The 16,472-nt window shown below is 35.5% G+C and overlaps 1 protein-coding gene across 8 annotated transcripts in view; it reads right to left on the reverse strand.

The window, feature by feature from the left end:
* Nucleotides 1-16,472, reverse strand: part of LOC126493056 (vomeronasal type-2 receptor 116-like) — a 42,495-nt gene that overhangs the window by 13,018 nt on the left and 13,005 nt on the right. For 3 of the 8 annotated variants that reach the window (XM_050129821.1, XM_050129818.1, XM_050129816.1), the window contains 3 exons: nt 10,445-10,730; nt 9,362-10,174; nt 7,943-8,170 (listed from right to left, as the gene is read on the reverse strand). In XM_050129821.1, the coding sequence (XP_049985778.1) occupies nt 7,943-8,170; nt 9,362-10,174; nt 10,445-10,730 (1,327 nt within the window). Of the gene's footprint in view, nt 1-7,942; nt 8,171-9,361; nt 10,175-10,444; nt 10,741-16,472 lie in introns of those variants that run through there. The other 5 variants (XM_050129820.1, XM_050129817.1, XM_050129823.1 and 2 more) reach the window with 3 other exon arrangements.

A 16,472-nucleotide genomic window follows, 5' to 3' on the forward strand; every position in this document is an offset into this window, starting at 1 on the left:
CTTATGAGAAAAACTTTTGAGATATTTATTGGATTTCTTTTTTGTTTCCTTTACATATTTTAGCCTGAATATTTTTTATAATTTTTCTACCATTTGGAAAGTATCTATCACATGCTCACTCAGTTCCTTATGGTATGGTATTTATGATTTCATTGCCTTTTTATAAGTGATTTATGTCTTGTTTGATGTTCTTGAATTTTGTTACTATCCTTTTTTGTATCTTTCTAGTATGTCATTGAACGTACTCTCATTATAGACTATGACTATAATATTTGTAGTTGTGTTTGCTTGAAGACTTATTTTTTGTTAATTTGTTTTTGCATGAAATTTGGCTACATGGGACATCAGCACTGGTTGCAGGGTTCATAATCTTCTGTATCCTCCAATAGATATTTTTGCAATGCTCAATTTGGCTTGGAAAGTGCATACTTGAATAATCATTGTTGCTCCCTGAATGGATATGTCGGTTAGTGGCTATACCTTCAGTTCATATGTTTTATTTCCTGAGAGTAATTCTCCTCATCACTCTGAGATATAATATTATTTTGTAGATTTTATGCTATCTGGAATTTGTAATACAACTTAAGATCTAGCTTGATGATTTTTCCTGAAATTAACTCATTTAAATTTTGACCCACATAATACTGGAGAAGTTTGAATTAGATATCTTATAACCATTCACATCAGAATTCACGCTTACAGCATACATTAGACCCACTATGGAATTAATCATTTATAAATATCAAAAAGCCATTATTTTACTACCCATATTTCCTCCCCAAAGAGATAAGGTTGCTAGACATACATGCTTTGCTTTGAGTAAAATATGAAAGAGTTTACAGGACCAAGCAATGTTCCTCTAGTTAGCAATTACTTTACCAGATATGCATCCATTGTCACCACAGATAGCAGTGTTGCACAGATATACATACAAAGAAAAGCACCCATATCAACTTAAAATCATAAAGAAAGAAAAATGAATAAAGTTATAATTCATAGGGTTATGAAAATATTACCTTAATATATTGTTCAAGATGTTGACAATTTAGTATCTGTTGCTAAAGATACTTAATAACAATTATGTAATAAACATTAATGATTTGTATGTGTTTACATTTTTCTTCCCTTAGATTTACCCTCAGTCTTTAACATCTGTCAAGTGTTCCACAAGAAGGACAACAAACACTGTCTAGCTATCAGAATTGTACCAAGAAAAAGTGGTTCTATTTACTAGAAATAATATAGCATAGTAGTAACAGTCATTATACATTATATATTAAAAATCAGAACGATATTCTGCAATGATAAAAATTCATTGTATGCATATCTGAAATCCTTAAAGTATTAATAAAATGTAACATCAAAAAGGTAAATGTACAAACATAATATAGGGGGTGGTGGTGAGGGCACCTGGGTGGGCAAGAGTTCCTTTGTTTCAATAGCCTGCCTGCAGCAAGGTAGGCCTTTTGTCAGCGAGGTCCCTGGCCAGCAAGGGAACCTGATTCTGTTCCAGAAGACCCACCAGAGGGATGACTGTGTTCTTGACCCGCGGCAGGAGCCCAGAAATGGAGCACAGATATTCCTCAACCCCCTAAGCTTTCTGGTCATTCTGCAGGGGCTGCTCCCCTCTGCCGTGGCCTCTCTCTCTCCCTAAACCATCCCAGCTTGGACCCAGAAACCCCCTCCCTTCTTCCTCCCCTCCTCAGGGGCATAAGATTCACCAGCTCAGTCTATTTGGGCACTGGGATGGGGTAGTGAGGGCAACAAGTTGGGTGGGAATTCCTTTGTTTCAATAGCCTTCCTGCAGCAAGGTAGGCCTTTTGTCAGCGAGGTCCCTGGCCAGCAAGGGAACCTGATCCTGTTACATAAGATCCATTGGATAGCATTTGAAGGAAGAGATGGAAAGGCACCAAGGCAAGAATTCCTCCATCAATCTGAAAAACAACATGAAAACACCAAAACCCAATGATTTTACAACAGAGGGACTTGAACATCCTAATCCAGAAGAAGTGGGAAAAAAAATTGGCATTATGAAAGCGATAGAGTCTTTTAAATAGCATGTAAAAAATCCCCTTATAGAAATGGATAAAAATTATAATAAAAAGCTTGAGGAAATGAGGAAATCCGTAAATTATACACTAGGAAACCAAGAAAAAAATCAAACAGGTAATGGAAACAGTTTAAGAATTGAAAACTGAAATGGAGGTAAGGAAGTAAACATAAACCAAGGGAAGGCTGGAGATGGAAAATCTGGGTAAACGAACAGGAACTACATAGACAAAAATAACCTACAGATTACAAGAGTAGAAGAAAGAATCTCAGATGCTGAAGACACCATAGAGAAAATAAACACACTGATCAAAGAAAATAGCAAATCCAACAAATTCTCATCACAAAACATTCAGGAAATATGGGACACAATAAAAAGACAAAACCTAAGAATAATACAGATAGAAGAAGGAAAAGAATTGCAGCTCAAAGGCCCAGAAAATATATTTAAGAAAATTATGGAAGAAAACTTTCACAACATAAAGAAAGATATTCCTTTGAATATTCAAGAAGCATACAGAACACCAAAAAGACTGGATAAAAAAAATCCCCTCGCCATATAATAATCAAAACACAAAACATACAGATTAAAGAAAGAATATTAAGAGTTGGAAAGGAAAAAGGTCAAGTAACTTATAAAGGTAAACCTATCAGATTAACACTGGACTTCTCTATGGAAATCATGAAAGGCAGAAGGTCCTGGATAGATGTACTACAGAAACTAAGAGACCATGGATGCAAACCCAGACTACTATACCTAGCCAAGCTATCATTCACTATCAATGGAGAAAACAAAATATTCCAGGATAAGAATAAATATAAACAATATGTGGCCACAAATATAGCCTTATAGAAAGAAATAGAAGGAAAATCACAACCCAAGGAATCCAACATTACCAACACTGCCTACATTAACTCAGATATCTAGCAACCCTTCACCAGCATAACTCAAAGAAGGGAAACACACAAACTGTATTACCAAAAATAATAATAATAATAACAATAACCAGAGTCAACAACCACTGGTCATTATTATCACTTAATATCAATGGACTCAATTCACCTATATAAAGATACAGGCTAAGAAATTGGATATGAAAACAGGATCCAACATTTTGCTGTTTACAAGAAATACATGTCAACCACAAAGACGGACATCTACTCAGAGTAAGGGGTTGGGAAAAGGTTTTACAAGAAAATGAACTTAAGAAACAAGCAGGTGTGGCCATACTAATTTCTAACAAAATTGACTTCAAACTAAAATCAATCAAAAGAGATGGAGATGGACATTTTATACCCATAAAAAGAACAATTCATCAGGTTGAAGTCTCAATCCTGAATATTTATGCCCCTAATGTAAAAGCAATCACTTATTTAAAAGAAACATTACTAGAACTCAAGGCAGACATCAAACCACACACACTAATAGTAGGAGACCTCAACACTCCTCTCTAACCAATGGACAGGTCAATCAGACAGACACCTAATACAGAAGAAAGAGAATTAATGGAGGTAATGAAGCAAAGGGACTTAACAGAAATCTATAGAACATTCCACCAAAAGAGGAAAGAATATACCTTCTTCTCTGCAGCTCATGGAACCTTCTCGAAAACTGACCACATACTCAGTAAAAAAGCAAACTTCCACAGTTACAAAAAATACTAGTAACCACCTGTGTCTTATCGGATCATCATGGACCAAAGTTAGAATTCAAAACCAATGCTACCCCCAGAGACTACAAATTCATTGAAACTGAAGAGTGAACTACTGAACCACACTTGGATCAAGGAAGAAATAAAGACAGAAATTAAAGTCTTCGTTGAATTTCATGAAAATAAAGACACAATATACTCAAACCTATGGGACACTATGAAAGCAGTCCTAAGAGGAAAGTTCATAGCACTAAGTGCTCACGTAAAGAAAATGAAGAAAGCACACATTTGAGACTTAACAGCCCACCTGAAAGCTCTAGAAAAAAAAAAGAAGCAGACCCACCCAGGAGGAGTAGAAGACTGGAAATAATCAAACTGAGGGCTGAAATCAACAAAATAGAAACACAGAAAACAATCCAAAGAATCAATGAAACAAAAAGCTGGTTCTTGATGAAAATCAACATGATTGATGAACCCCTATCTAAACTACACAAACGACACAGTGAGAACACGCAAATTAATAAGATCAAAAATGAAAAGGGGGACATAACCACAGAAACAGAAGAAATTCAGAGAATCTTTAGATCTTACTGCAAAAGCCTGTATGGCACAAATTTGAAAATTTTAAAGAAATGGACATTTTTTAAGATAAATACTATATATCAAAGTCAAACCAAGACCAGGTGAACAATCTAAATAGACATGTTAGTGGCAAAAATTTAGAAGCTGTTATCAAAAATCTCCCTACCAAGAAAAGTCCAGGACCAAATGGTTTCAATGACGAATTCTAATAGAACTTCCAAGAAGACCTATTACCTATACTCCTTCTTGTATTTCACAATATAGAAACAGAAGAGTCATTTCCAAATTCCTTTTATGAAGCTACAATTACCCTGATACCAAATCACACAAAGACTAAACCAGGAAAGAGAATTACAGGCCATTCTCACTCATGAACATAGATGCAAAAATTCTCAATAAAATACTGGCAAACCGAATCCAAGAACACATTAGAAAAATTATCCATTATGATCAAGTAGGCTTCATCCCAGAGATGCAGGGCTCCTTCAACATACACAAATCTATCAATGTAATCCATCATATAAATAAACTGAAGAAAAAAAAACCCTTTGATCATTTCATTAGATGCTGAAAAAGCATTTGAAAAAATTCAACATCCCTTTATGATAAAGGTCTTGGGGAGAGTAGGGAATCAAGTGTCATACCTAAATATAATAAAATCTATTTAGAGTAATCCGGCAGCTAACGTCAAATTAACCGGAGAGAAACACAAAGCCATCCCACTGAAATCAGGAACACGACAAGGATGTTCACTCTCTCCATACCTCTTCAATATAGTGTTGAAGTTCTAGCAATAGCAATAAGAAAGCATAAGTGGATCAAGGGGATTCCAATTGGAAAGGAAGAAGTTAAACTTTTGTTATTTGCAGATGATATGATAGTATACATAAGCAACCCCAAAAACTCTACCAAAGAACTCCTACAGCTGATAAACACCTTTAGTAATGTGGCAGGATACAAGATCAACTCCAAAAATATCAGTTGCCCTCCTATACAGAAAGGATAAAGGAGAGGGAAATCAGAGAAGCATCACCTTTCAGGAAAGCCACAAAAAGCATCTTTGTGGCTAAAGTATCTTGGGGTAACTCTAACCAAGGAAGTGAAAGATCTATTTGACAAAAACTTTAATAAGTCTTTGAAGAAAGAAATTTAAGAGTATACCAGAAAGTGGAAGGATCTCTTTTGCTCTTGGATTTGGAGGATCAACATAGTAAAAATGGCAATTCTCCCAAAAGCAAACTATAGATTCAATGCAATCCCCATTAAAATCCTATCAAAATTCTTCACAGACCTTGAGGGAACAATACTCAACTTTATATGAAAAAAAAAACCCAGAATGACCAAAACAATCTTATACAATAAAGAAACTTCTGGAGGCATTACCATCCCTGACTTCAAACTCTATTACAGAGCTACAGTACTGAAACAGATTGGTATTGGCATAAAAACAGAGAAGTCGACCAATGGAATCGAATAGAAGAATTGGATTTTAACCCACAAACCTATGAATACATGATTTTCGATAAAGCAGCTAAAAGTATACACTGGAAGAAAGAAGTATCTTCAACAAATGGTGCTGGCACAACTGAATGTCAACCTGTAGAAGAATGAAAATAGATCCATATCTATCACCATGCCAAAAACTCAAGTCCAAATGGATCAAAGACTTCATTATCAGTCTGAACACACTGAACCTGATAGAAGAGAAAGTGGGAAGTACTCTATAACATATGGGCACAGGAGACCCCTTTCTACACTTTCTACATATAACCCCAGCAGCACAGACATTAAGGGCAAAGTTGAATCAATGGGACCCCCTGAAACTGAAAAGCTTCCGTAAAGAAAAGGACACTATTACTAAGACAAAAAAGCAACCTACTGATTGGGAGATCTTCTCCAACCCCGCAACAGATAAAAGTCTGATCTTCAAAATATATAAAGAACTCAAGAAACTAGACTTTAAAATGCTAATAAACCCAATTAAAAATGGGGCACTGAACTGAACAGAGAATTCTCAACAGAAGAAGTTCAAAAGGCCAAAAGACACTTAAGCTCATGCTCAACCTCCTTAGCGATCAGGGAAATAAAAGTCAAAACAATTTTGAGATACCATCTTACACCTGTCAGAATGGCTAAAATCAAAAACACCAATGATAGCCTTTGCTGGAGAGGCTGTGGAGGAAGGGGTACCCTCATCCATTGATGGTGGGAATGCAAACTTATGCAATCACTTTGGAAAGCAATGTGGTGGTTTCTTAGGAAATTCAGGATCAACCTACCCCAGGGTCCAGCAATACAACTCTTGGGGATATACCCAAGAGATGCCCTATCATATTACAAAAGTATTTGTTCAACTATGTTCATAGCAGCATTATTTGTAATAGCCTGAACCTGTAAACAACCTAGATGCCCTTCAATGGAAGAATGAATAATAAAGTGTGGAATATATACATATTAGAGTACTACTAAGTGTTAAAAACTATATCTTTAATTTTGCATGCAAATGGATGGAAATAGAAAACACTATCCTGAGTGAGATAACCCAGACCCAAAAACATGAACCTGGGAAGTACTCACTCATAATTGTGTCTCCCCATAAATAAAGGACATTGAGCCTATAATTTGTGATCCTAGAGAAGCTAAATAAGAAGGTGAACCCAAAGAAAAATATATAGTTATCCTGCTGGATATTGGAAGCAGACAAGATTGCTGGTCAAAAATTGGGAACTTGGGGTTGGGGGTACAATGGGGAAAAGAGGAGATGGGGAGAGAAAAGTTAGAAGGGAAGGATGGGGAGAGCTTTGGAGAATGGGATGTTTGGGATAAAGGAAGGGTGAATATGGGTGCAGGGAAGTATATATCTTAATTAAAGGAACCATTTTAGGGTTGGCAAGAGATGTGACTCTAGAGGAGTTCCCAGGTTTCCATGGAGATGTCCCCAGCTAGTTCCTTGGGCAGCTGAGGAGAGGGAGCCTGAAATGGCCTGATCCTATACCCACACTGATGAATATCTTGCATATCACCATAGAACATTTGTGTGGCGATGGATGGAGATAGAGACAGAGACTCACATTGGAGCACCGGACTGAGGAATGTCCAAATGAGGAGCAGAAGGAGAGAAAACATGAGCAAGGAAATCATTACCGTGAGGGTGCACCCACCCACTCAGTCGGTGGGGCTGATATAACGGGAGCTCTCCAAGGCCAGCTGGACTGGGACTAAAAAACATGGGATCAAACCAACTCTCTGAACGTGCCGGTCAATGATGGCTGATTGAGAATGGCCCTGGATTTTGATCCTACTGTATTTTCTTGTTTAGTGGGAGCCTCATCTGTTTGGATGCTCACCTTCCTAGCCCTGGATGGAGGGGGGTGGACTTTGGACTTCCCACAGGGCAGGGAACCCTGACTGCTCTTTGGACTAAAGAGGGAGTAGGAGGGGATTGTGGGAAGGGGGGAAATAGAAGGCGGGGAGGCGGCAGAAATTTTTAATAAAAAATAAATAAAGAAAAAAAAAGAAAAGAAACATAATATAGGAAGCCAGGAATTTCTTTGTAATGGGACTATTTATTTGTAGTTGGTTACAAGACAGCATAAATCAATCCCATTGTTCTTGTTACTGCTGTGTAATGCAAAGGAATGCAGTTAAGTCAGACCCACCTGTCTACTTCCTGTTGCACGCTCTATCATGTCTTCATATATATGCAGCTGTTGCCCATATGGAAAATATGAGCTAAACTCTCCTATTTTCACCTTAAGTCCAAGGCCATGTGGTAAATTCCAAATCTGAAAAATGCCATATTCTTCCTGAAGTTTTTCTTTCTGGTTCATAATCACTCTGTCTCCAACTGGATTAGTGAAGCGTATTTTCCTCAGAAAGGAGTGCAGCTGAAAGACACACCACACACGCACACACACACACACACGCAAAGAGCATGAGAGAGAAAGACAGAGAGAGAGAGTCAGAGATGCACTTCCATATAGACATACATAATGCATCTACATACATCTTATACAGACATAAACACAAATGCCAACACTCACACATTAAAACAAAGCTACAGTGTAACATATGCACCAAAACAGACACACAAAAAAACCAGAAAGCTGAGAAACACATAAACAGGGCCAAAAATGGATCACATATTAAATTACAAATACACACAGGGAAACACAAACAAAACACCTACACAGAGAGATATTGATATTGATGGATTTATGCTCATATACTGATTGAGAGAGGCAGACAGACAGACACACAGAAAAAATGATATACATATGTTCAAGCATTATGAGATCAACAGATATGAACACATGCACTGAAGAAAATACATAGAAAGTTATTTACAGAAACAAACTCCTATACAGAAAGACATTGACACAGACAAATTTATGTTGAGTTCCACATACTGATAGATATGCAGATATACAGAACCTTTATATATATGTATTTATATTATATTATTATATTTAAATACATTATATATAATATGTATATTTAGAATATATATATTAACACAGAAACAAACAGCGAAACCTACAAACACAGGAACATACAAGCACACACAAGAAGAACCATATATTCATACATATGAATACAAATGTATGTCCTTAACTGAAGAATGGCATTGTTTACTGTGTAATTACTTTCACTCAGAATGTGAATGAGGTCCCCATAGCCTACAGTGTGAGCAGAATCAGTTTCGAACGAATGTGAAAAATCATCTCATAAATTGATTATCACATATTAGACAATAAATTTACAAGGATTCATCTTTTCATAAAGAAGAGGATTGAGGAGGAAGGACGTAGGCTTAAAGTTTTTCGAAGAGGTGTGGTGATAGTAAGGTAGTCTGAAACAAAATCAGTGTACTTCCTTAACAAATTGTGCCTTCCACACCATGGCTTTTGCATTAAGATTTATACCAGCACCCATATTTACATCACCACAGGAAAAAAATTCCAAAAATATTTCTGTTTTATGAAATATTTCCTAATCCAGTAAATTGGGACATTTCAAGACACTTAAAGACTTTTAAATTGATGACATCAAATTTCATCCAAAAGAAGAAACACTACCTTCAAGCAGTAAGCATAACGTCCTTTGCCATTATCCATTGGTTGATTGTATACATGCTGAAGAAGCATTTCATGGAGGGCATGGGCCACAGCATACACTGCATTATATATGTCATAACTCTCCTCACTAAAGGCCATGTCAAAAGTCTGTACCTTTAACCATTGCAATGAGGCATTGGATAAGCAATTCTTCAGGGTATTACACATAGAAGCTGAGACATTGCATTTCAAGTTCATCCACTCCAGCCTTGCCAGGAATTCGTCTGTGTATTTGAGAGGGTTCAATGTCTGGACAAAAGTTTTAAAACTAGATATCTCAGCATGGTGGTATGCAAAAGTAATTTTTCCATTGAATATATTAAATGGAAAGTCATTCTTTCTTGTAGTGCCATCCCACTGTGAAGTGGTGACCCATATTCTCTGTAAACCTAGAGATTCCCACTTTCTAAAGCCCACAGCTAGAGCACTGTCTGGGTCACCATAAATGATAACTACATTTGTGGATGATGTCACTATTTGGTTATAATACACTTCAGCTCTTAACAAGAATAAATCCATCTTGACTGGGATCATACTCACAAAGGCAAAGCAGACTGTAAGTTTTTCCATCTCTTTTCTCAAACGTGTGAGAAATTGAGTACCCTGATCATTGTCTGAGATAGCCAGTCCAATCCAGTTCCAGTTGAAGTAAAATATCAAAGAGATCATGGCCAGGGCTAAAGATGTGTCCTTGGCAGCCATCTGATACAGAGAGGGAAATTGTTCACGATTGCTCAGGATGGGATGGAAAGGTCCATAGGTAATCTGAAGGATCTACAACACAGGGAGCAGCATGAGGTAGCACACACTCATAAGAACTTGTAAACACACTTTCAGCCAGGAGTTCCTTAAAATATCTGTTACTTCTTCCCTCATTTCAGTTTCAAAAAAGGAAATGAAGTCCCATCAAGACTGAATAATAACTTTGAACTATACTGATTAACACAGATTTGATGGTAGTATCCTTGTCACAATCTTCTTAGCATCTAGGACTTATAACATCAGAGTCAGAATTTCTTGCAAAGTCAAAACACAAAATCTCACCTGTTGAGGCATCAAGAGGTTGAGGATGGTCCCAACCACTACAGATGTTGCCAAGTTTGGTCCTGTAAGCACCACTATACACATAGTCTGGTCGTAGCAGATATAATTGGGAATATCATTTAATTCTTCAGAAAACTGCGAGTGACTATAGAATTTTGTTCCACTTGTACAACCACCACCTAGGCATTGAATTATGAATGATGAATTTGGTAAAAGATCAAGATTCCTGTTGACTTCATCCATGGAAAAAGCTAAGGCCAAAGCAAACTGGATGTGTTTTGTTGTTCTGAAAAAGGGTATCGTGATTATAATGAACAAAGATCTACATATGATGCTGAGTAGTCAATAGGTATACTATTTTTAGCTGTACAGTATTCCCAACCATTGCCAATACTGATACAAATGACCTATGCTGTAGGATTGGAATAATGTAAGTAGATGGAAGCTTGTGGTAAGCTTTAAAAGTTCATCAGAATGAATATTCCATAACTAAAGTAAGACATCAGCACCTTTCAAAGAATGTATTTTCAATTTTTGATTTTTGAGTGCTTACTCTAAAAATAAAGACAAAGACAGAGGCTTTAATCAAACAATAAATCTATTCATGTATTCATCTTGAAATCATCGATCAATGTGAAAAATTCAAGTGACATGTGAACCTGAGTTTATCATATTTTCTTATGAAATTAACTGAATTTGATAAAAGTGTCAAATAATGCCTGTTCAGTGTACAATAGTATGGGCAATGTTTGGCTCTTATGCTTTCAATTCTTTATAATCAGTTGGCATTATAGTTAACATATGCCCTTGATCATTGTGTTATTCCTTTATTTCTGATTTATCTAATGGAGGTGTAAAATCTTTTCTTAAGATTTATATTTAATAAATTTAAATGCCAGCGATGAATTGGTAAAGCTGTATGTATGTTTTCACTCATATACATGGACAGTATTAATGTTAATATGGGTAATAAATAGAGAATGGATTCCAAGGTTTTGAACAAACATTTGCTACAAATTAGACTGATCTCATAAGCACAAAGATACACCAGCTCCAGGTTTTTATTGCAGAGATTATGGCCATGTAATTAATACCTGTTAAATACTCTTCACCTACTTTATGTTTACAGAGAATGTCATATATTCGAACTGGAGATATCTGACCAATATATTTTTTATACTACAAAACTGCTTTGATTACCTTTCCAGTTTTATTATCACATCAATAATATGCTACATTAATTTGTATATGCCAGTTTAACCTCTTTGTAAAATATAAGACGATAAACCATAAAATGTGAGGAAAATGTTTATGAGGCTTTCTGTAATAAAAGTGGGTAATAAACAAGTTGGTAGTGAATAATACCAATTTGTTTTATTTTTGGAAAGAGCAGTAACTTCTGTCACTTCCTAGTCATTTCATATAATCTGACCAATGAACATCAATCATACTTCATTCTAAATGATACACTCAGAGTAAAATAAATCTATTTCCAACTTAGATATTGGTACTACTAGATGCCTTTATGTATTTTCAAATAAAAATAATTTTTGAATATTTTTATTACCATACAGAAAAAGTGTCATTGAAAATTTTAATAACACACAACAGGAATTTGATAATACATCTTGTGAATCCCAAACACCAATTCCTTTCCCCCAAGCATTAAGATACATGAATCCCTTGAGCAGTTAGAGTGTCCCAGTGGAGTAAATTTCTGTTTGATAACAACTATTAACAATACGAAAAAATAAAATGTCTGTAGTCCCCATGTTGATAAAATAAAGAGTTATAATTAGCAAAATTACTGAAAGCAAATATAAGAGGTACATGGGGAATACGTGTCAGAAAATAAACAATTAAATACAAAGAAACAATACATTTCTTTTTAAAATAATGGCAAAGATGTGCTAATATGTAACTGCTCTATTTCCTCTCTAATGTCTTGCTAACTATCACACACCAGGGCTTTCAATCAAGTAAGTGACAAGGGAAGTGACAATCATACTTTTCAGAGTGCAAGCATATAATTCACAGTCCATAATTATTTTTTGATCAAAACTAGAGTGAAGAAGTGGACTTTGAAATTAAAGGACAGTGATTATACATGTAGGTAAATGATGTATGGAGAAATAGGAACACATCTGATGTTCACAATGGACCAGTGTCTTACTTCCATACTTGATGCAGTTTTGGGATAATGGGACCACATGAAGATCATTCAAGAGAGTAACTGTATATCTATGTGAAAATTCTCCACAGCTAGGTGTGTCACAAGTAGTAGTTGCTCTAGCACATGCTTTAGGACCTACACATTGATGAATGTCCATCAGTTGATTGTAATCTATGGTATTTACTTGGGCCCACTTAGAATGATAATAACTGAAATAGAATGGGGTTTTATTTACTAAGTCATCTCCTGCTACAGTGCTACAGAAACTGTGAAGTGGATATCTATATCTATATCTATATCTATATCTATATCTATATCTATATCTATATCTATCTATCTATCTATCTATCTATCTATCTATCTATCTATATATATATAATGGAACACTGTAGAGAGTCCTTTCTTCAGTCAACATCCAGTTTTGTTAAATAGGAGGATAATTGTGATTAAAACAGAACCCTTTTGAACAAATTAAAAGTAGCAAAAAAGCATTGATTATTTTAAAGAATTTGGGGTTGCTTATGGGTGTGCAGGTTGTGAAACCAGGGCAGAAAATTCATACCATTGTTCTGGATTTCATCATCTAGCCCTCATGAAATATTCATGGTGATACTTCATACAACATACAAAGGAAGTTATTGCATATTCAGAATATTGTTGAATATCTCTTTTTCCACAGGCCAGTACACTACTGCAAGTGAGAAGGGGCAAACTGCCACCAAGACTCCATCCTAGTCTTCATTCTACTTTCTTCTCCAAAAACACGTGGAATGAATGAAACTGGCCAAAATAAAGTGGAATATTGGTCACAAAAAGAGGAAAATAGTTTTTTCCCCTAGCTGTATGCCTTGGCAGTGTAATTGTGAAATACCTTTCATATAAGTTTATAAAATAGGTGTTCGCGTATTCCCAAGTACTGTTATTTCTGTGGAAAAAGATAGATTCTTGTGCATTTCTGATTCCTTCTTTTTGAAGGTGTTTCCTTACACATTAACTGAGATCTTCAACACTCTTCTCAGAGACACTGCATGTGAAGTCTGAAGTCTATGTGATGAATGTATATGAGACAAATTCAGGTAGTTTCATGATAGTACTCATCTTTGTAGAAATTAAAGCCTCTGAGTGGATGCCATTTTGAGAAAATTTGGTCCTATGACATTCTCATCAATCTGTTTATGCTAATGCCTTTAGAAATGTTTTCAGGGTATTTATTACGTGCGACTTGTATTATTCTTTCAAAGGACTCATAAACTGAGAATTAATAGCTACACACTGATCATAGTATTACAAAGTTCATGCCATGGAAATCAGCTTTATATTTAGAGCAATTCAATTCCAAACAGCATGAAAGTTGGACATATGCTTCATCTGTGGCAGATACAGAATCTTTAACCAAATCTTGTGCTTCCATTGTTTTGAGAACCGATAATCAAACCACATCCATAAAATTTCTAAATTCTAATATTCCAAAACTATCCAGTTCAGCATAGAACCACAGGTCATTTATATGGTAAGTGTTGATTTTTAAATATTTAACAAAATCCAGAGAGAACACCAGACCTGTGTGATTCATTTCATTTACTACATAAGACCTATCACTCTTCCTCTTCCCAAACAATCATGAATAATGAGAAGGCAAGCTGTATATTGATATCTAAAACATTTTATCCTTCCATAATCCTCTGTTCTTACAGATCAATAACCTTTGTTGATTGATTTTTTTCTGCTTTATCTTTGATTTCTTTTTTATTCATTTTTTGCTCATTTTATAATCTAGTAGTAGCTGCAAAGAAGTATTTTTTATTATTATTTATTATTGATTAAGCAAATGTAAACTAGGAATTGATGTTCTTATACCATCTCTCTAATCATGTATTTAGTTTGCTCTTTAGAACCTGCACTGCCAATGGGATGTAGGAGGAGATGCTTTTTTGTATCGAGCACTGTGACTCGAAATAACCACACAGAAACTGTGTTAATTAAATCATTGCTATGCCCATTAGCTCTAGCTTTTTATTGGCTAACTCTTACATATTAATTAACCCATCTCCATTAATTTGTGCATTGCCACGTGACAGTGGCTTACCAGCAAAGTGTCAGTGCCTCTGTCTATGCTGGTAGTGAATCCATGGTGTCCCTCTGACTCTGTCTTCTTCCTTCCAGCATTTTATTCTGTTTTCCCCACCTACCTAAGTTCTGACCTATCAACAGGCCAAGGCAGTTTCTTTATTCGTTAATGGCAATCACATCATACAGAAGAGACTCCCAGATTACCTCCCCTTTTCTGTTTAAATAGAAAGGAAGGCTTTTCTTTTAACATAGTAAAATTACATATAACAAAACAGGTATCAAGCAAAAACTACAATTGAAATATTTATATCTACTTTCTATCTATTGTTCAATCCCATCAAAGACTCCAGAAGGATATAATATTACCAAAGTTAACAGGAGGTGCATTGTAAGCAACTTGCAAAACTCTAAAATTGACAGAGACTTCTCACTGTCTGGACAGTCACCCAAAGTTCTTTTTACTACTGGGGCATCCATATTCAGCCTACAGGCCCAGAGTATCCATCAGATTTTCTATTAAACAGACAATTTCAAAGACAGTTCTAACTATGTTGGCAGTTTGTCAGTCACTTTCTTCTTTATCCTGCAGAATTTCTCCTAGACACTTACATGAAGCAGGAAACCTGAAGGATCATCTCACATTTCAGCAAGTTCAGCAGTCAATTCTTTGGGGATCCTGTATGTTCATTTTATCTAACAATCTCCATAAGGAGCCTTTTAAATTGCCATCTTTCTTTTGAAGTAGATTGATGCTGCCAGGAGCAGATATGTCTCACTGTCAGGAAAAGTCCTAAGTATTCAAAACATTTTAAATGCCATATTCTGAAGATCTCTGAAAGATTTGCAGAATACCTGTCTACCTGAAATATTCTCTATATCTAGAATATCTAACTAAAATGACTACAATTTTGACTATTATAGATGATTACCTATTAATCTATATTTCTTAATTATACATTACATTTTGAATGAGCTATACAAATAGAATACCTTAGTAAAGATCAGAAATACATATACATATAACAAAATTGACCTTATGTTTATATCAATAAACCAAGATCCATATCAAGGCAAATTATCTCTATATCATATCACCCTTATATTAAAGAAACATTTATAAAAATGTTCATAATTTTTATTTCTCTCTAAAGTGCTTCCTGCTGTTTATTGGGTGAAGTATTTTCTTCGTGGTGTTGACAGCAACCTTTCAGCGGGTCTTGTTCCATCATACCACACCAGTCTGGCAGTAATTCATAGTGGACACAATCTCAGTGGAGACAAGAGAAGAACCTCTTTTCTAAAGCAATATATGCTTAGATGAAAATTTGGAAGTCATGATACATTTATTATATACATTTTGGTTTAGCTTAGCATCCCATACTATGAAATGTCTCTCTGTACTTACCTCCTTCACAGTCAAAAAATTCAAAGAAAATACAATATGCATAATCCAGATTCTCTATAAATTTTCCATCTTTTTGTGGCTTATTTTTCTTTACTCCTTTTAATCTATGGACTGTCTGTATTCTGTCTTTTTAAAGACTCTTTAAACTTCTTTTTCAACTCTCTATACTGCTTTTTTTTCTCTTTTCCAAGCCTACATATATTTATCCAACATTGTGACCCATTTAGAGTACTTCTATGTCTGCATGTGTCCTTATTGCATTATCTGTAATTCTCTACTGTCTTGAAGAGCTTTTAAAATGGTAAGTAGCTTGGTTGCAGCTGCTCTGGATGCTGGCTCTACCTCTCTCTATTTTTAAAATGATGGAAGCACCAATCCTG

This window comes from Alexandromys fortis, unplaced genomic scaffold (assembly GCF_014885135.2).
Source record: "Alexandromys fortis isolate MF-2015 unplaced genomic scaffold, M_Fortis_MF-2015_v1.1 scaffold_282, whole genome shotgun sequence".
In the NCBI taxonomy this organism is placed as follows: domain Eukaryota; kingdom Metazoa; phylum Chordata; class Mammalia; order Rodentia; family Cricetidae; genus Alexandromys; species Alexandromys fortis.